This window comes from Cydia fagiglandana, chromosome 17, assembly GCF_963556715.1.
Source record: "Cydia fagiglandana chromosome 17, ilCydFagi1.1, whole genome shotgun sequence".
Taxonomy (NCBI): domain Eukaryota; kingdom Metazoa; phylum Arthropoda; class Insecta; order Lepidoptera; family Tortricidae; genus Cydia; species Cydia fagiglandana.
This window is the reverse complement of record NC_085948.1, coordinates 7,882,961-7,903,721: the sequence shown is the minus strand read 5'-3', so window position 1 is coordinate 7,903,721 and position 20,761 is coordinate 7,882,961. Positions and strand designations below refer to the sequence as shown.

The window sequence follows — 20,761 nt, the reverse complement described above, 5'->3', positions numbered from 1 at the left end:
TGCTTCGTCCGTGCTTAAAGTCAAAGCAGTTCCGATATTGCAAAATGTTTACGCTATAAATTAATGTTATAGGTAAGACAATCTTACACATACCGACCTAACTAGTCCCGCAGTAAGTTCAATAAGGCTTTGTATTGTGGGTACTAGTACTAAACGACGATATATAAATATAATACCTATACTCATACATAGGAAACATCCATAACTCGGGAACAAATATCCGTGATAACACATACATATACATACATACATACATCACTGGCTCAGTGACCCAAAGAGGATCTTGGCCTCTGACACAAGAGAGCGCCATTCTGCCCTATTCTGCGCCACTTCACGCCAGTTGGGTATTCCGAGGGCGGACAGGTCTTTTTGGGCTTCGTCACTCCAGCGGTATCTGGGACGCCCAGACGGACGTTTTCCACCCGGGTGCCCCACATACGCTCTTCTCACAGCACGATCCTCCCCCATCCTCTCCAAGTGACCAAGCCAGCGGAGTCGTGTTGCTTTGATCTCGCCAATTATATTAGGCATCGCAACCAGCTCCTCTAGCTCCCTATTTTTTCTACGCCTCCAAGTTCCATCCTCCTCTCTGATAGGCCCCAGAATCTTCCGCCAGATTTTCCTCTCCGCCACTAAGAGCTTGCTCTCTTCTTTCTGAGTCAGCGTCCAAGCTTCACACCCATACATCAAAATTGGTCTAATTACGGTCTTGTAGACTCGAATCTTGGTTGGTCTACTGATCAGCTTGGACACTAAGACTCGATGGAGCGCTGCCGAACATCTTAGGGCGTTTTGGACTCGAATATCTATCTCTTCCTCCCTTCGGTTGGTATCAGTTACTGTGCAACCAAGGTACCTAAAATGATCTACACCTTTGTAGGTGGTTGCTCCGACTACTAGGTCTTCTCTTTTCACTCTGTGATAACACACAGATATTTATTTCTTTTACCAGAATTTTAACCCGGGACCTCCCGCTTAATAGGCAGGATTACTACCGAATAAGCTAGGAGGCTGTTAAAATCTAATTGGGTTTCCTATTTATGGGATAAAAAAGGGCATGAGTAAAAAGGTAGGCATTTAATACTATTATTACTGTAGGTAGATAGTTTGTAGGTACCTATTTCATATTGAGGTTGGAAAGATATATAAGAATATACAATTGTAACTACAATTGAGCTACACCATGTTTGTTACTCTCTCAAGATATTTTAATTACGTTAGAGTCGTTGATATTTTTTGTTACTGACTATATCTAGTAGGTATAGTCATATTCTAATAATAATATATATTCTAATTAAGTACTAATATATATATAATATATATGTTTAAGTAATTTTTTTCTGACAAAATAACCAAAATTGAATGTTCAATTCATTATATAGTTGTCTCTATAAATTGATAAATCTTACACAAAAATCCTGTGATATAAAACGAAGCTCTACCCACTTTTCGATTATTCCAAGAATCCTATAACTTGCTGGTTCTCTATTTATTCTTAGGTACATAAATAATTCAAAAGCTTTTAGGACGTTCCCCTTATACTTTATTTATACTTTGACGCAAACTGTTCAATCAGAATAAAAATATATTCGCTAGTTATGCATTAACTGTGCACAGTTTTATTAAAACTTAAAGAAAGTCACACAACAGTACATACATTCATAATTTGCGAATGTTGGGATAGTTAGTCATTACTCATTAGATATACCAACCAAAGAGAATGTATCTAATCGTAGGTATCTAAGATTGGTAAATATGTTAACAAGCTACTACACTGTAGTAACAACTAACAGCTTAGTGGCTCTGTGGGCCTCGCAAACTTGAAAAAAATCCAAAAACAGTATCCCCAAAAAAATTGGAACCCGTTTACATAATATTGTCACGGGAGTTGGTTGAGAAATGTAACATGTAGAGAACGAGCTGAACAGAATACGAAAGCAGTTTTGCCAGATCATAAAGGCCCTTTCACACAAGATGCATGCGTAGACGTGCACGTGCGCTTTGAAATATACAGATCCTTATACGAGACGGCACACCGCTTGCGTGACGTGTGCGTACAACAAAGGCTCGCACTAGGTACAGGCGGTGTGCTCTGGCCTTAAAGCTTTAAATAGGTATTGTTAATTTGCAGACGTTTCGATTAGTAGGTAACATATAGGTACTTTACAACATCAGTGTATTCGGTAAATAACCTGAAACTTGGTATTGAACCACTACATGGGTAGTTTACGACTTTCCTATAGCTATACCTACGCAAGTATAGATCCTATAGGTTCGTACCTATAGTTCGTTTTTTTTAGCATTAGAAAGAACTTCGCAGAAGTAAGCTTGTGGTTTCAAATCCGGCACTTTTAGCGGTAATAATTTGAAGTAAATTATATGTATTAAATGTGCTACATTAGATAATTCAATAATTAATAACAATTAAAGAGCCTGATAAAAACTGTACGCTTACTTCTGTGGAGTTCTTTCTAATGCTAAAAAAAACGAACTATACATGTGAATGGATAGGTAGGTATAGGTACATTATGAGTACATAACTAACGTGTAATTTTATGGAACTTGCTAACTATGTAAACAAAAGTCACTAGGAAATTCATCATTCAGAGACAATTTCAATATGGCGGTTTGTTTACATAGTTAGCAAGTTCCATAGAATGACACTTTACCTAATTGTAATATTGTAAACAAGTAGGAAAAGAAAAGTAGGTAGGCAGGCATGGTAAATGCGTCTATACGCATGAGATACCTACCAATACATATGTACATATATTAGGTAGGTATCTCCTGGCCATCCAGGTTAAACTCATCTCCTGCTACGGGCAACGGTTGGTTACGAAATAGGTAGATATACCTATAGGTATAGACCTAGGTTAGTCATACTATACGTAATACGTTGTCCTGTCTGCCTATATCATAGATACCTATTATTATTTCCCTACCTACCTTCCTAAATTACCAACAGGCTACAGCAAGGTAGGTACTTCCCTCTTAGGGTTGCCAGATGGTCGGGATTTGGCGGGATTCTCCCGATTTTTAGCAAGTGTTCCCGATTCACGACGAAGTCAAAATTGTCCCGAAAAACAGCTTCATAAAACAATAATTTCAAATATATACTTACCGAACTGTCGTCGAGCGAGCGAGCGACTCAAGATCTCAAAGATTTATGCTATTTTGATTTAAAAACGTCTATGGGCAGAGCAGCTGACGTAGTGCCAATAATGTAAAATATCGTTGTTTTTAATATAATTACTATAATTTGAATTTTTTTTCCCGACTCAAGTCCCAAAATCCCGAAAAAATTATATTTTTACCCGATAATAGCGCCCTTCGATCAGGCAACCCTATTCCCTCTACAGTCTATTCTACCGCACGGTCCACCTACCCAGACACGGCAGACACTGAACCGATAGATACGTTATCTAGGTAGCTAGTAACCGCAGGATATTGATTTATATCCTGGAGACACCAGTGCAAGCAGAATATTTCACATTCATGCGGTTTTCATTCAACTTGTACCGTTAATTCTAATTAGGTAAACGGGTTCCGATTAATTGACTAATAACGGACAGAATAGAAGACATATATTATACATATAGTCAAATATCTTTGGTGATGGTAATAACTGACCATTGTGCTGTTCCGGGAATGTTCCCATTCACAATTTAGTAGGTAAAGGTACGAGGAAAGTGGAAAAGTTCCCGAGCGGAAATTTTCCCCTTAAAAATCTATCCGCAATAGGTAATAGTACAATACGATACAAATATTTTTTATTGCTCACCGATATGAAAAAGAACATGACATAGATACCATGGACAATTGGACATACCTACAAATTAAGCTAATACCACAGAATAAATAATAGTACTAGGTATAGAAGACTCACTCTCTAACAAAACGCGTCTGTTACGATCAGCACAGATATGGCCGCTAGGTGGCGACAGCGCCACGCGCGGCTTATGGCTTTCCCCAAAATTGGGGTGGAACGGATGTACTTTTAGCTACCTGTTTGTAGCAAAGCGACGAAATCGCGGAGTGAGCCACGCCTGATAATACCTATTAGGTATTTACTTATTTAACTTAAGTTTTGAGCACTTCCATGCGTAACATATTATTTACTTACTTAATACTTAAAATAGGTACATACATCGAAATTAATAGGTATTTAAATAGACATGTGTCATGAGTACGAGTAAAGTAAACGAAGTCGCAATTTCAATTGTAAATTTGTGTTGTTAATGTTAATCCTCCAAACCTAAACGTCACGTTTTCGAGTTCAACCACATGTAGCTTATCCAAATATTTTCGCTTATCATGCGTAGTTATCTAAATGAGTACAAATTTTGTAATAAGTAATAACATAGTGGCCTCACCTAGCCGGCAGCAGATTTATTTCAGTAAATTCAGCACAGAATCCACAAGTTCACGGACACAAACACACACTTGCACTGTTAAATACGTAGGTACTTTTTAACTTGCCACCAAATCAAACAAACTTTGTAAACACTCGAAACGCGCGTGGGCAAACGAAACTGAACTAAAACGGTGAAATTTATAGCATTGTTCTGACTAGAACAATCAGAATAACTATTTGAATGGAACTTAATTCAATATGTTTAGTTTAGAAGCAGATTTTGACGATGACAACAAGAGAAGTTACCGGTTCGCGTCGGCCGCGTACGTTCGAACTGTGCGAAATCCACGTTGCCACTGAACTGAATGCGAAGCGAACGCGACGCTCGGCCGCGGTACAAAACAACGGGTTGGGCTGATATTCCAGTAGCTTGCCGAAACCATGCAAAATTAACGCACTAGAAACCCAGTTCGGGTGTTACGTATACTTTAAACGGTTATCGAGGTCGCAGTTATTCTAGTTTAGCCTAGTGTTTGACTCGCTTGGTCTTGATAAGCACTAAAAACGTAACACGCACTGGCCTGAAATGAATTGCGAACAACGCGAAATGTAGCATTCGGAAAACGGAGCAGATAAGTAGCTCGCAGGATTCCGTATTGCATTGCAACATTGCAACAGAACAAACTTGTGGCCGTGGCCATGGAATTGTAACATGTAAAAAAATTGGCTAACCACGGACTCATGCACACTCCGAGTAGGTCCCTTGTACCTACCAACTTTGTTTATACTTCTTACACAATTCGCTCCACTTAAACTAAATACTTAACACTTAACCCACTTCCTATATCGTAATACACAGTCAGTCTGTAGTTTTTCCTGTCATTGTAATTCATTTTCATTGTCACCGGAGTTCAAAAACGTTAACTTCTTTACTTGACACCAGGTAGATAGGTGTACACTCAGGTGCAAAATTGTGTACCCACTTTATGAATGAATTCCATTCATTAAGTGGGTGTTTTACCTCTATTTGATTATGATTTTTATTTTATTATATTTTTATATAGGTACGACTACGAGTATATGCTCTATGGCTCTCGGTCTCCACCGAGTTCTATAAACTAATTTATTGTTTATTGTAGAGGTAGGCGACTTATTGGTACCTACTACCAACTAATCTGGTTATTTCTTAGGTACAATATCAAGTGGTCAGAGGCCTAGTTTTCCCTCTGGGTTGGAAAATCAGTTGGCAGTCGCTTCCGTAAAAACTAGTGCCTACGTCAATTCTTGGGATTAGTTGTCAAGCGGACCCCAAGCTCCCATGAGCTGTGGCAAATGCCGGGATAACGCGAGGAAGAAGAAGAAGAACATAATCAAGTGGTCATAGTTTATCATATTAATTAATAATTATACACTGATTCTGTTTTTTAATGACGAATGCCTGTAGTTGACACAATTAAAATACTAATTAACTGCCTACTACCCGTAGTGTACTGTATAATGTAGGTCAGAGTCAGACGTTGACGGTCAAGAGTAGGTACTCTACTTTCCAATAAGAATCCAAATAAATTAGGTACAGTCTAGTTCATAAATATGTATACATTCAGTCACCTTATATCATTGAAATAAGGTCAAAAAGTATGTGTATTTCCATATGAACTTGACTGTAGGTAGGTAAGTGTATTAATAGTCAGCCAAGAAAGTGGTCTACCACTTTTCGACTCTATCATCTGATTGATAGAGTCGAAAAGTCCACTTTCTTGGCTGACCGTACCTACTTGAATCATCTGATTCATTCACTAATTAAATATCATCAACAAACCAAGCATTTGTAGGTATTAAAAAAGTGCCATTTGACGAAGTGGAACTGCTGATGAAGACCAGAACGGAACTCTTCAACGACGCGTAGTCACGTACCTACTTATTGCACATAGGAACAATGAACATTTTTGTCAAAGTCCAGTTCTGATGATGGCTTCCATGAGGAATATAAGGAACTCTTCATGGCTCCTCTACACGATGGGCCAACGCCGGCCACTCCAAGGGACGCAGCCATGCGGTAGAATGAGATAACAATATCACTTGCTCCCTCTAACGCGTAAATGCGTCCCTTGGAGTAGCCGGCGTTGGCCCATCTTGTAGAGGAGCCATCAGATGTTGATAGATTTGGATCAAGTCCTTGAAACTTACTAGAAGCGCGAAACATTTTAGTGACATTGACATGACCGTTTTTGGCCAGACAGGAACGAGCACTGAATGAAGGTATTCCACCTGTCCAATTTCTTTGTCCAATGTGTAGGTATTTTGTCTCACATTTTGCTTAATGCGAGAGTATGACACCATGACATTAGACCAAGATATTGGACAGAAGGAATACCTCCCTGAGCAACGAATCAACCACCTTAAGTGTGCTCAGGTGTTAGAATGTTAGGTATCCCATTTCGTTCAGCTTAGGGACAAATAAAAAGAGTTCAATTGAACTCATTCCCATCCCCGAGTCAATTAACTCAGTAGGTAGGTAGGTAGGTACACGGACGGTAATACAGAGTTTATCTATTTATAAATGAAGTGATCGACCTTTCGGATCTAGGGCGATGGAGATGAGATTATGCTGTCTTCGAGATTCCATTCGGTTCCATATTCCGATATAAATGCATTTCAATCGGATCGCGAATTGGGGCAATAAGCAAGCGGATACCTACACTTTTAGTACAAACAAATAGGTAAACATTGATACAAGTTTTATAACAAATGAGCAGTTTCTAAATTCGGAACTAAAATATTTTTGAATTTGTTTTTCAATGACAACGCCGTTTTAAGGATGACTCACGCTAGACCGGGCCGTGCCCGGGCCGAGGCGTCCGACGTGTCATTTTTCATGACGGCTGATCGGTGATCACGTGGTGCTTTCCATAGAAAACGAAGCTCCGGATGCTCCGGCCCGGCCACGGCCCGGTCTAACGTGAGTCATCCTTTACGAGTATTATCATAGCGTTATGTTATGATTATGATTATGAGATTATGACTTATGAAGGAATCAGAAAGTTCATAGTCGATCATACCATTTGACTTCTGTAGGTGTACCTACTGTACTATGAACTACATAGTATCATAGTATTAATTATCAGGTATTATTAGCTGATAATTATCAGTAGGTAATATTTACTTAAAAGTATAAACGCAAAAGTGTATAAAGGAACTAAGAATCGATTCGGTTTAGGGATTGCTTGTGTTTTGCAGGCCAATTTCAACATGCATCTGATATTAGAATGATGTCATTTAGTTATCGGAGTATTCGAAGACTAATTATTTATTTATTTATACAAGGAATTGCAACAGCTATGAATGATACATTAGACTTTTTAGATAGCATTACAGAGCCAATTATAGGAACTCGCAAATAGAAACTGAATATGTTACACAGTATACAGTCTAATGTATAAGATAAGTATGTATAGGAATATGTATATTTCTAACGATACAAACAATACTCATGTCTAATAATGCCCCTCAGCAATTAGCAATAATCGTAAAACTGTCTCTTGGAAATCACGGCCAGTAAAACATTTTTATTCGTTGCAATTAATTAACCAAACAAGCATGGATTGTTGAATAGGGTCATTGTGGGCAAATAAGTTGGTAGGTACTTAATTAATGCATTAGCCTGGCTATAAATTAAATTAAAGAGTTAAAAAAATGTTTATAACAATTGCAATATTATTTTTTTACTTAGCATCAGCGACATCTATTGGCAAGTAGCAGTGTTATAATTCAGTGTTTTTACAATTATTACTAGATGGCGCTGTATTCAAGCCATTGTCGGCTGAAATAACTAGCATCCGCAATGCTCTTTTTTTTTAGTTAGGGCTGCCAGTGCTATCTTCTTTTTACCCATCAATGATAAATTTTAATTAGAAATGGATTAGAAACAATAAAGTAGTCATTAAATACAAAGTGAGGTGGAAAAGAATACTAAAATATTACATTATAGCTAGGAATTTTCATTAAATCTCACAGAAATGTTTAAATTCGTATTTTCAAATACAGAAGACATGGCTTTCTTTTGAAACACATAGCAACACTGACGTTATGCCAAAGTGCCAAACGTCAATTTGTGTTTGAAAGTTTACCGTTTGGGCTTGGCTAGTTGTTTGTGGTGTTATTTATTCCGATTCCTACGCTTTCTTTACAACGTTGAAATAAATATACACATTAAAAATGATTCGAACGAATCGGTGGAAAGGTGGAACTGACGAAGAATACGCAACCCAGCACTTTGGCTTCGGAGCGCAGCGCGTCAAAATAGCTCTCCGGCAAATGGTTGAGGAAAAAATTAGGACTGGTGTGTGTGATATGGAAACGTATCTTCTAAATTCCCTTGACCTCAATGAAAGTGACAAAGAAGCAATCCGTATCTTGTGTAAAAAATTGTTACGGCTATACTGTGAAAGAGCAGAGCCTTCCTTAGAAGTTGTGGACAGTGAAATCGAGAGAATATTGACCGTGCCTTCAAATGTGTTGTTACCTGCTGATGAGGTACATGAAGAAGAAATTACAGATACAGAATACGATAAATTAAAACAAGAAGTTACAGCTTTGAGAAACAGAGTAGAGCGAGCAGCTTTGATGGAAGCTTTACTCACAGCGGAGGAGAATGACATATCTGCTTTGGAAAAGGTGTATGAAACTGCTAAACAGAACATGGAAATCCAGGACATGATAAATAAGAACTTGGACAAAAATGACTTAAAAACAATTCAAAGTAGTGCACAGTTATTGTGTGCGCAGAGTGCATTGAAAGATGATGGGTTTTTGGATGAATCATCTTGAAAGTAATAATTTATTGTACATATAATTGTATTATATTTAGTAGTTCTATTCCTAGGTAATTTTTGTACAATATTATTGATATTCTTTTGATGGTTATTTGGGTGAATTTGTAAATAGTATTTTTATGAAATGATAATGATCAAGGTACTCATACCTTACAAAAAACTAATTACAAATAGTGTTTGTTTAGTTTCATGCTTAACACTTTTGTATAAGTATGTGTATTTTTGGAATGTAATCATGATTTGCCATATTTAATCATAATATAGTTTTACTATCAATATTTGAATGGGCTTATACATATGGAATTGCTGGCTTTAGGGTGGTATTCCACCAGTCCAATGTCAGTGCAGTTACCGGGAGTGTCGACAGATGAAGGAGTAGAGAGCGTGCACCCAGTAGATAGTTAGGTGTGGTCCAAAATATAACCCAGATTTCGCTCCAGGCAACGAAGTAGATGGCCGAAGATTGTGAGGCCTGGAGAGCAGTGGTAGGAAGAATAACCCATAGGAGTCACGTCCCTCAGACATGAGGTCACAACCACGAAGAAGAAGAAAGAAGAAGAATGTCAGTGCACGCAATACACATTGGAGAAAGAAATTGGATAGGTGAAATACCACCCTATAGTAACAAGGGGAGAGGGCTCTAGACTTACCACAAAGTTCAATATTTTCAGAGCCACATTTCTCAAGCAAGTAATGATAACAGGATATATAGTAGTGTACCCTATGATGGGCGTGGAACCAGTAATGGGACAAAAAAACACAAATCCTGTAAAATAAGTGTCTAAAAGTAGTTTATAAACACTGCCTGTATATTATCATAAATAAGAGTCCTAGAGCTGTTTCAGTTTGAATTTTTATTAAATTTGGTTGTTTTTTAAGAAATTGGCGACAACCCAAAAGTTGTCGTGTCACTGAAAAAAAGTACCACTACGAATTCTTAACAACTTCGCTAAGAGAGGTGACTTAATTTATTAAATTTTAATTAATTAATACTTGATGAAAACTAAAATGTGTTTTGTTAATTGCATTTACCATGAGATAAGGTATACAACATACTATGTTGTGAGTCCACAGATGTAAAAAAATAGTGGTATTTCGCCCAATCCCATTATAGGAGCTGTAAAACTGCATACCTCCTATAATGGGAAATTTACATAATGATGCTTGCCATGCCATCATTTCATGTTTAAACAATACAGAAGTAAAATGTAGTTACGAAATATGTCAACCAGGAGGTATGCTCGGACTTCGGATAAATTAATATCGTTTTTTAGTGTGGGTCAAATCTTGGTAGCCGAGTTTGAGCCACTTTCCCGTTTTCCGATTGAGTTGAAATTTTGTATTCGTAATTAAATATGCAAATCGGATGATAATGCAATATTATGATAACATGGACCAGATCTGATGACCTATTTCAATATTTTATACTGATAGAGCAGTGTCCATTACTGGGGGGCCCATTACTGGAGCTTTGGTGTCCATGACTGGAGAAAAATAGCATAGTTTTAATTTGTTAAGTATGTGGAAACTCATTGCAGTATCTTTGATACAACACGCCTGAAACATGAAAGACGGGTAGGACTTTCATCTTTCAATACGCTAAGCGGTAGACCATTCACATGTATTAGGGAAATATCACAAATACTCCAAATTCCCTCTTAAATGTCCCATGACTGGTGCTGTTACTATACTAAGATTGCATCTTTTGGATATGAACATGAACTTACCAGTTATCTATTTTTAAACACTGGAGTACAAAAGTATTTGGTATACTACTAGGGAGTTGCCAGCTGATTTAGAAGCAGTTGAAATGGCCTATGGCCAAGGGGAGGGTCATAAATTTAGTTACTAATTCTGTTCTTTAGAGGTACAGCTACCTCCCTCCCTCACAGTTTGGTAATTTTAACATAATACAAAACAGCTTCATGCATTAAAGCCTTCAACCAGTGTATTGCTGACCATAATAACTGCTTATCAACTACCTTATCTACCTATAATGTAGACTTATCTTCTTATTCTTCTTCGGTGTTCCTTCATGACTGAGGATTATGTCCCTCCATTTAACGAGATCAAGGGCTATGTGGGCTGCCCTCTGCATGGAACCACAATCGAATGGAATCTGACATCTCTGATCTTGCAGGGGATTAGCCCCTGCAAGATGATAGACCTATAGTACCTACCCAATAGCTCTTATATTCAATCTTTGATGAGATTTGGAAGAGGATGCTATGAACTTGTATTTAAGCCCATTTGAATTATTTTTTGTATATAAAATTAATATTAATCACTGTCATCACAAGATGCCTTACTGCATGTTTGGATTATGAATTAATTGTTAACCCTTTGACTAACAAGCCCTGTAAAATAATGGTGTCCTAGACACCATGCACTCACCAATAAAATACATAAAATGTTCTTTAAGCAGTTTCTCACTTTCGGTGCCGGGCACCCGTTTCCAGTACAAAATGAACACACTGTATGTGTTCTTGGCAATGAATATGTCAATCAAAAGTCATGCTAGAGGAATAAATATAACAGAAACATATTTGCAGAGTATGTTAGTTCTTGATGTCTATCTATACACACATCATAGTACCCTTTTTTGTACTGTATTGGCAAACTACATGATCAACAGGTTAAAATAGTTATTAGTTAACTCATTCATTGCCAAGGGGCGTGGCCTAGGAACAAACATGTATGACGGTGAACGCACATGTGCGTCGGGGGCAGTGAACGTGTTAAAAGGGGTACCTTATTGCTATGACATAAGGCCTACCGATGGTCAGACAAGCATTGATTTTGTTACTAATGTAGTGTGTAAAAAATTAATCTATTGCTTTGAGGTCTAACTGTAAATGAGAGATTGATTGTAAGCTGTAAAGCACCTTGATGGTGCATGACCTATGCAAGAAAATAATTTAGTAAAAATTAAGACAGTGAATGTTTTGTCCATAGACTTCAACTATAAAGTGATGTTGTAACTGGTATTACATTGTGTACTGAATATATTGTAGGTGATAAATAGACGAATCATTGCAAACAGTTATTTTCTTTATTTTAATGTAAAAACAGAACTTCTTACATATTTTTCCTATACCCTAGTTTCAGAGAATAACAATATTACATCAATTCTAGTTTATATTAACACTCCATGATGCATTAATAATTAGAAAACATTGATATAACATCTAATGAAAAAATAATATTGAATTTATTCTAAATCTTATTTTTGGCACAGTAAATTAATACTAATAAAATGTAAGAGATTCCAAAGTTGTAAAAACTACACAGGATAAATACTTTGACCGAATTAGGCAATAGCCTCAACAACAGACAATAATATATTAATCTCAGAATAAATTATTTTGCAGATGAATTCATATTTAGTAGACAAACAACTACATACACTTATTAAGTATTGAGATAAATAGGTTACACAATCAAAACAGATGTTTTATAGTTATATTTATACCAAATTTGTGCTATGGCCAGCGAAAACAGTATCTCTGCAGTCCTATCTAGTAGAAGAGCCGGCCGCAAATTTTCTAACCGACTTGATACCACGATGAAATACACAATGGGAAACCATAAAAGTGATGCTAAGTCCGAATTCGATAGTCTGCCACGGCGGAACTTGCCGAAAGTACGAAAAAGAAGGCCACTTCCGGTGCGAAAAAAGGGGGCTGATTTAACCCATCTGATACCGAAATAATAGTTATGGCAGCAGTTAGAAATTTACATGTAGACACATAAAAGCGAAGTCTGCCAGTATTTTTTTTGCCGGAAGTGCTTGGCAGACGCTCTCAAAGGTGGCCAGCGGGACCCCTAATTTAACCCATCTGATACCACCATGAAACCAATTCCAGTCGGTAGGTATGAACCCTCATGTCAGGAATATATAAGTCTGCCAAGGCTTTTCCTGCCGAAACACCTTGGCAGACGAGATTATGTAAGCAAGGTCGGCATCGGTTACCCTACACTAACCCATCTGATACCACCATGAAACCAATTCCAGTCGGCAGGTACGAACCCCCATTTTAGGAATATATAAGTCTGCCAAGGTTTTTCCTGCCGAAACACCTTGGCAGACGAGATTATAAGCAAGATGACCATCGGTTACCGTACACTAACCCATCTGATACCGCCATGAAACCAATTCCAGTCGGTAGGTATGAACCCTCATTTCAGGAATATATAAGTCTGCCAAGGCTTTTCCTGCCGTAACACCATGGCAGACGAGATTATGTAAGCAAGGTCGGCATCGGTTACCCTACACTAACCCATCTGATACCACCATGAAACCAATTCCAGTTGGTAGATATGAACCCCCATTTTAGAAATATATAAGTCTGCCAAGGTTTTTCCTGCCGAAACACCTTGGCAGACGAGATTATAAGCAAGAAGACCATCGGTTACCGTACAGTAACCCATCTGATACCACCATGAAACCAATTCTAGTCGGTAGGTATGAACCCTCATTTCAGGAATTTATAAGTCTGCCAAGGCCTTTCCTGCCGAAACACCTTGACAGACGAGATTATGTAAGCAGCATCCACATACGAGGGATCCGTATTTTGGGATTATACAGATTACGGACATTATTAATAGCTGTAGGCTTATTTATTACTTTATGCTTATACATATTTGTATATTATTATGTTATTAATAAAATATATTTATAATTTATTAAACCTAAACTTAATACATTGGGAATTCATTACCTGCTTACGGCAGTAGTAGGGATAAGTGGGTCAGTTCTGGCTCACTGAGCCAGGCCAACAGTCCCTCCCCCTTTTTTCCCTTGTTGAGGCCCTGCAACCTTGCCTTGAACCCAAACTAATGTCATTGTAGCTCGAATCTAACCTAATCTATTTTTATTGCTTTTAGAATATTTCAATTATCTACTTTTGCAAAGTTAAAGGTTGAAATCTCTATTTCGCAAAATGGAATTTTAATGTGACTTTAATGTATGTGCAGTCTACTTAGTAATTGGGTTTAAAGATATAAAAACACACATTTATTTCCTATCCTAAGTATCCCATCCTAAGTTTATTCAAATAATATTCTGAACATATATAGTAATTAGACTGGTCATATTTTTCATAAAATCTATTTCGACTGGCAAAGCATATAACTTTTTGGCAACCGGGTTTTTTAACCTAATTAGATCCCGCTGAATCCGAATTTGCCGGTTGCTCGATCGAAATCTTGACCGGAAGTGAGATATTTGACATTAAAGGTCCCTTTTTTTCGTTTTTCGTAAATAACTCTTAAACGGTGGCACATAGCAAAAAATGTTCTATAACATAAGTATTCTGCATAAAATTGCCTACAAGAAAGATTCAGTACAATTTTTCACTAGGATCAATATTCAAAGAGATTTTAACGCGGGAAATTTAATTATAATCACTTCTAAGGTCCCGTTTTTTAGGTTTTCGTAAATAACTCATAAACGGTGGCCAATATCAAAAAATGTTGTTAGACGTTAATAATCTACACAAAATTTTGAACAAAAAAGATTCTGTATACTTTTCGCAGGGATCAATATTTAAAAAGATAATAAAGAGGGAAAGTTAATTATAATAAATTCTAAGGTTCCTTGTTTTTATTTTTTCGTTAATAATTTGAAAAGTATGACTCATAGCAAAATAAAAACTTATACATAAATAATAAACGTAAAATTTCCTACAAGAAACATGCAGAACACTTTTCGCTAGGATCAATATTTAAAAAGACAAAGCAGCGGGTAAGTTAATTATAATCAATTTTAAAGTCCCTTTTTAGTTTTTTGTAAATAACTCGTAAACGGTGTCCCATAGCGAAATAGGTTTTTAAGAATAAATTATCTACATAAAATTTCCTCCAAAAAACATCTAGAACACTTTTCTCTAGGATCAATATTTCAAGCGATATTAAAGGAAGAAAGTTAATTACAATCAGTTCACAGGTCACTTTTTTTAGTTTTTCGTAAATAACTCGTAAACGGTGGCCCGTTGCAAAACAATATTCTACATAAAATTGTCCACAAAAAAGGTTCTGTACACTTTTTCGCTACGATCAATATTTAAAGAGATATTAAAGGGGGTAAGTTAATTATAATCAATTTCCAGGTCCCTATTTTTAGGATTTCGCAAATGACTCGTAAAATAAGCCTCATAGCAAAATAAGTTCTTAATGTTCTTGTAAATAAATAATCGATATAAAATTTTCTACGAAAGACATATGGAACGCTTTTCTCTTTTTAGGGTTCCGTACCTCAAAATGAATAAAAACCGGCCAAGCGCGAGTCGGACTCGCCTTGCAAGGGTTCCGAACATTACCCAATTTTTAACAGTGTATTTTATATGTTAAACGCGAGTGAATTGCCTTTAAAAAACCTGTAGGGATCGGTTCAAAAACTAAGTAATGTCCGACTCGCGCTTGACTACATAATTCTAATAGGTTTTTCTGTCATCTATAGATTCTATTCTGTATATCTTTTCAAAATTTTAGACCCAGTAGTATCGGAGATAAAGCCCCCTTCCCCAAAATAAAACATTAAAATACAAAAAAATACCCCCCCCCCCCCCTTTATCTCCGAAACTACTGGGTCTAAATTTTGAAAATAAAATAAAATAAAATAGTTCTTTACCTATATAGACGTAAACCTAAAAATAGGGACCTGGAAATTGATTATAATTAACTTACCCCCTTTAATACCTCTTTAAATATTGATCGTAGCGAAAAAGTGTACAGAACCTTTTTTGTGGACAATTTTATGTTTAATATTTATGTAGAATATTGTTTTGCAACTGGCCACCGTTTACGAGTTATTTACGAAAAACTAAAAAAAAGTGACCTGTGAACTGATTGTAATTAACTTTCTTCCTTTAATATCGCTTGAAATATTGATCCTAGAGAAAAGTGTTCAGAGTGTTCTAGATGTTTTTTGGAGGAAATTTTATGTAGATAATTTATTCTTAAAAACCTATTTCGCTATGGGACACCGTTTACGAGTTATTTACAAAAAACTAAAAAGGGACTTTAAAATTGATTATAATTAACTTACCCGCTGCTTTGTCTTTTTGAATATTGATCCTAGCGAAAAGTGTACTGCATGTTTCTTGTAGGAAATTTTACGTTTATTATTTATGTATAAGATTTTTTTTTCTATGAGTCATACTTTTTAAATTATTTACGAAAAAATAAAAACAAGGAACCTTAGAATTTAGTATAATTAACTTTCCCTCTTTATTATCTTTTTAAATATTGATCCCTGCAAAAAGTGTACTGAATCTTTTTTGTTCAAAATTTTGTGTAGATTATTATCGTCTAACAACATTTTTTGATATTGGCCACCATTTATGAGTTATTTACGAAAACCTAAAAAACTGGACCTTAGAAGTGATTATAATTAAATTTCCCGCGTTAAAATCTCTTTTAATATTGATCCTAGCGAAAAATTGTACTGAATCTTTCTTGTAGGCAATTTTATGCATATTACTTATGTAATAGAACATTTTTTTGCTATACACCACCGTTTAAGAGTTATTTACGAAAAACGAAAAAAACGGACCTTTAATGTCAAATATCTCACTTCCGGTCAAGATTTCGATCGAGCAACCGGATCGGATTCAGCGGGGTCTAATTAGGTTAAAAAACCCGGTTTCCAAAAAGTAATATGATTTGCCAGTCGCATCAAGAAGGAGAGCGATTTTGAATTTTTTTGTCTAGTCTAAATATCATTACTTATTCTGTGTACAGTGGAGAAAACGAATGAAATTATGCAATTTGATTTTGCTATTTTTAAATAAAGAGTAACTAAACAGTATTTTCCACAGTTGTTGGTAATGATACCATCTCTTACAATTTCTCTTCATGAACATTTTATGATACCTAACCTTCCAGTTTTCGCCCGAATTGATCAAAAAATTCACCAACTCCATTTACACCAACCAAATAGAAAACGGGTCCGTGTCCGAATTCGTGATCTCGAGTCCGGGTCCGCGTCCGGGTCCAGGTTCAGGTAGAAGTCGAATTCAAAATCTTGCTTGTTTTGCCAGTGGGGTAACTTGCTTAACAATCAATTAGAAAAAGACAAGTCGTCGAGGAGTTCCGTTCTGATCACCATCAGCAATACCACTTCATCAAATGCCACTGTTCTTAATGTAAATCCTTGTTTGCCTGATGAAAATACAAGAGTCACTATACAATGCCATTAAGATTTGTAGAGTTCCCTCGATTCCTTATGGATCCCATCATCAGAACTTGAGCTTCACGAAAATATGACTTAAAAATCTAACGTGCTTAACAAACATAACGAAGACACATCCCCAAACATGAGCTATGCGTCGTTGAAGAGTTCCATTCTGATCATCATCAGCAGTTTCACTTCATCAAATGTCACAATTCTGAATGTAAATGCTTGGTTTGTTTAAAATACACCAGTATCACTATATGTTAGGGTGGTTCAAAAAACATTTTTTTTTCCTAAGGGGCACCCCCTTATTTTGTTAGACTTATTATGTTGATAAATTGAGATTATAGTTGAGATAAATTAAGAAACTTGGTGTAAAAGTTTCTTAATTTATCTCAACTTTACTTCGTTTTTTTTAGCATTAGAAATTAGGTAAACAATCTTGATGTGTCGTCTGCTTTCATAAGTAATAGTTTTTGAATTTTGAAAAGCGTTTTTCAATTAAAAGACATGCTAAGATCGCTTACCTTCTTGCAAGTTCTTTCTAATGCTAAAAAAACGGACTATACAATGGGTAGGACATCAATTTTAAATGAGTTTGTATGAGTACCTCATTTTCTAAAATGAGGTGTTACAATGTCTTACTTCAAATGAGGTGAGGTACTAGCATATTTTCAGCGTCGACTATTCTATTAATCCAACGGGCCAATGGTGACAAAAATATTTAATAAATATACATATTAATGTATTCATCACTTCCTTTGTAAATTAATAAATAATAATAATTAAGGAGTGCAATTCTGGAGGTAGAAGGTAAGAATAGAACTTATAGGAGAAAGATCCCACATAGTAACTTAATTTGCTGCTTTTATGAAACTTTTTCTAATTTAGCTCTTTAGATTGTTAGATTGTTTTGTCCTCCTCCTTGCTACTTGATATAGTTTTAAGTATAATAATCACTAGCGAGAGCGACCCGCTCCGGCTTCGCACGGGTTAACAAATTATACATACACCTAAACCTTCCTGAAGAATCACTCTATTGATAGGTGAAAACCGCATGAAAATCCGTCCAATCGTTTTTGAGTTTATCGCGAACATACAAACAAACACACATACAGACAGACGCGGCGGGGGACTTTGTTTCATAATATGTAGTGATATATTTCATAACCATAAAACTACCACATTTTTAACAAACTAAGGAGAACAAATTCAATATTTTCACAAGTCATTATTATATAGAAGTGACTAACTTACCACTTCAGATAATTTAACAGTAATATCATCAATATGATATTAAACAAAGCACCATTCGCTCCGGCCGCCGCCGGCTACATTTACATTTCATTTTTTCATGCAGGTATTAGAGAACTAAAATTAGCTACAGCGACGTACGAACGAACAAAATAAATAAAAATATGTCACAATCATAATTTGTCAGTCCGAAGTCGTTTACAAATAATGTTAATAAAAAGTATTGCAAATTCAAATCGTTATAATTTACATCTACATGTTTATTTTACCTATGCAAATTATACTTACTTTTTATTTAATAAACTTGAAACTTATTGAAATGATCATATATTGTGTACGCTACAGTATTATATTTCAATAATATTTTAGTCACTAAAGGATTACTGTTTATAAGCAAGCTTCGTAAATGCCTGTCTGGTATACAGAGTGCGTACCGCGATCCATGTTCGTCATGTTGCCTCCCTGTCACACTTACGTACAAATTTACAAGTGCAACAGAGAAGCAACACGACGAACTTCCTTTTGGTGACTGATTTCTCGCGCCATTTTGACAAGTAAGTTAGGATCAAAAAGGCTTAAGATGTATGAAAGCTTGCAGCGCTTACGCTTGTTGTCTTTCGTGTTTAATTTTTAACGTATTTTCGGTGGTGACGCGAGGCGATATTGAAGTACGGCGCGTGTCTGTCTTACTCCCTCTTTGGGTATTTCTAATTCATTGTTTCATTTTGAAAGGATTTTTGAGGTGTTGACGTCACAGCGAGGCAGTGAATGGTACAAACTCAACGCATTTCTCGGTGGACCTTTTGTCGTTGCAATAAGGTTTGTAGTTCGGCAGTTGACAGTGTGGGCCATTACTCGTTTCTTCATTTGAGACATTTTGAATTTTGTATGTCGGCGAGCAGGCGAGCACCTAGCGCCTCGTGCCATCCAGGGACTCTTTTGCAAGTTGTGAGGAGCGTTGAGTTTTTGAGGTTCGCGAGTGAATTTGAAAGGATAAGAGTTTTTTTGAAATTTGAAGTGTGTGAATGATTTGTGTGGCAAGAGGTGTTTGTGATGCGCGCGAGTAAATGAGTAAAATGAATAGAGGAGTGAAGTAAGACATTTTTGCGGTATGAAGTACTGCGACAAATTAACAAAATGAGTGGTACAAATGAGGTGCCTCGCGAGTGAGCGACTCAACACTAATTTCAACGTGGTTAAGCACCACCTTGTATAGTATACAAGGTGGTGCTTAACCACGTTGAAATTTTGTATGTTGTTTGAAACCCAACAAAAAGAGTAATTATGATTCAGAATTTTATTTAAAATATCTGGTTTCACACTATTTGCACATGTGATGTATAAGTTTTGAAGTAGAAAAACATTTTCTTTCAAAATAATATCTTTTAAATCACACTTTCAAATAATGTGAAAACTACTACTTACATAAAAATCAAAAAAATAGTAACTTATTTATTTTTTTGATTTCATACAATTTGAAAAATTTCAAAGTGTTTGAGCACCCCCTTGTAGTTAAGATTGCAAGATGCTTGGCGTATTTTGTCAACATAATAAGTGTAACAAAATGAGGGGGTGCCGCTTCTTCTAGCTAGAGTTTGAATTTTTCCCATACAAACGTGAACCACCCTTACAAGATTTGAAGAGTGCCCTCGATTCCTCATAAATCTCACCATCAGAACTGGGTTTTGACAAAGACGGAACCAATCTGTATGTATATACTTACAAGTTACAACTCAACTAAAAAAATATTTTTCAATAGATTTAAACACAAAAATAGAAAAAAAAAACAATTTTTTTCTATTTTTGTGTTTAAATCTTAATGCGGTTCACAGAATACATCTACTTACCAAGTTTCAACAGTTCTTATAGTTTCGGAAAAAAGTGGCTGTGACATACGGACGGACAGACAGACAGACATGACAAATCTATAAGGGTTCCGTTTTTTGCCATTTGGCTACGGAACCCTAAAAAGGAGATATTAATTCGGTTTTTTAATGTTTGATATCTCCGTCATTTTGGGATCGATATTGAAAAATATTTTTTTAGTTGAGTTGTAACTTGTAAGTATATACATACAGATTGGTTCCGTCTTTGTCAAAACCCAGTTCTGATGGTGAGATTTATGAGGAATCGAGGGCACTCTTC

The 20,761-nt window shown here is 36.2% G+C and overlaps 2 protein-coding genes across 2 annotated transcripts; one reads left to right on the top strand and one right to left on the bottom strand.

The window, feature by feature from the left end:
* Positions 1 to 251: 251 nt before the first annotated feature.
* Positions 252 to 787, bottom strand: LOC134672399 (uncharacterized). The gene has a single exon (XM_063530278.1). It carries the CDS (start codon positions 685 to 687, stop codon positions 256 to 258), a length of 432 nt encoding a protein of 143 aa, XP_063386348.1. The 5' UTR covers positions 688 to 787; the 3' UTR covers positions 252 to 255.
* Positions 788 to 8,455: 7,668 nt separating this feature from the next.
* LOC134672395 (protein MIS12 homolog) lies at positions 8,456 to 12,232 on the top strand. The gene has a single exon (XM_063530273.1). It carries the CDS (start codon positions 8,570 to 8,572, stop codon positions 9,179 to 9,181), a length of 612 nt encoding a protein of 203 aa, XP_063386343.1. The 5' UTR covers positions 8,456 to 8,569; the 3' UTR covers positions 9,182 to 12,232.
* The last annotated feature ends 8,529 nt before the right edge of the window (positions 12,233 to 20,761 follow it).

Bases quoted from the DNA above. Each gene is read 5' to 3' on its own strand.
- LOC134672399 (XM_063530278.1), bottom strand. From the start codon at position 687: ATGTATGGGTGTGAAGCTTGGACGCTGACTCAGAAAGAAGAGAGCAAG.
- LOC134672395 (XM_063530273.1), top strand. From the start codon at position 8,570: ATGATTCGAACGAATCGGTGGAAAGGTGGAACTGACGAAGAATACGCA.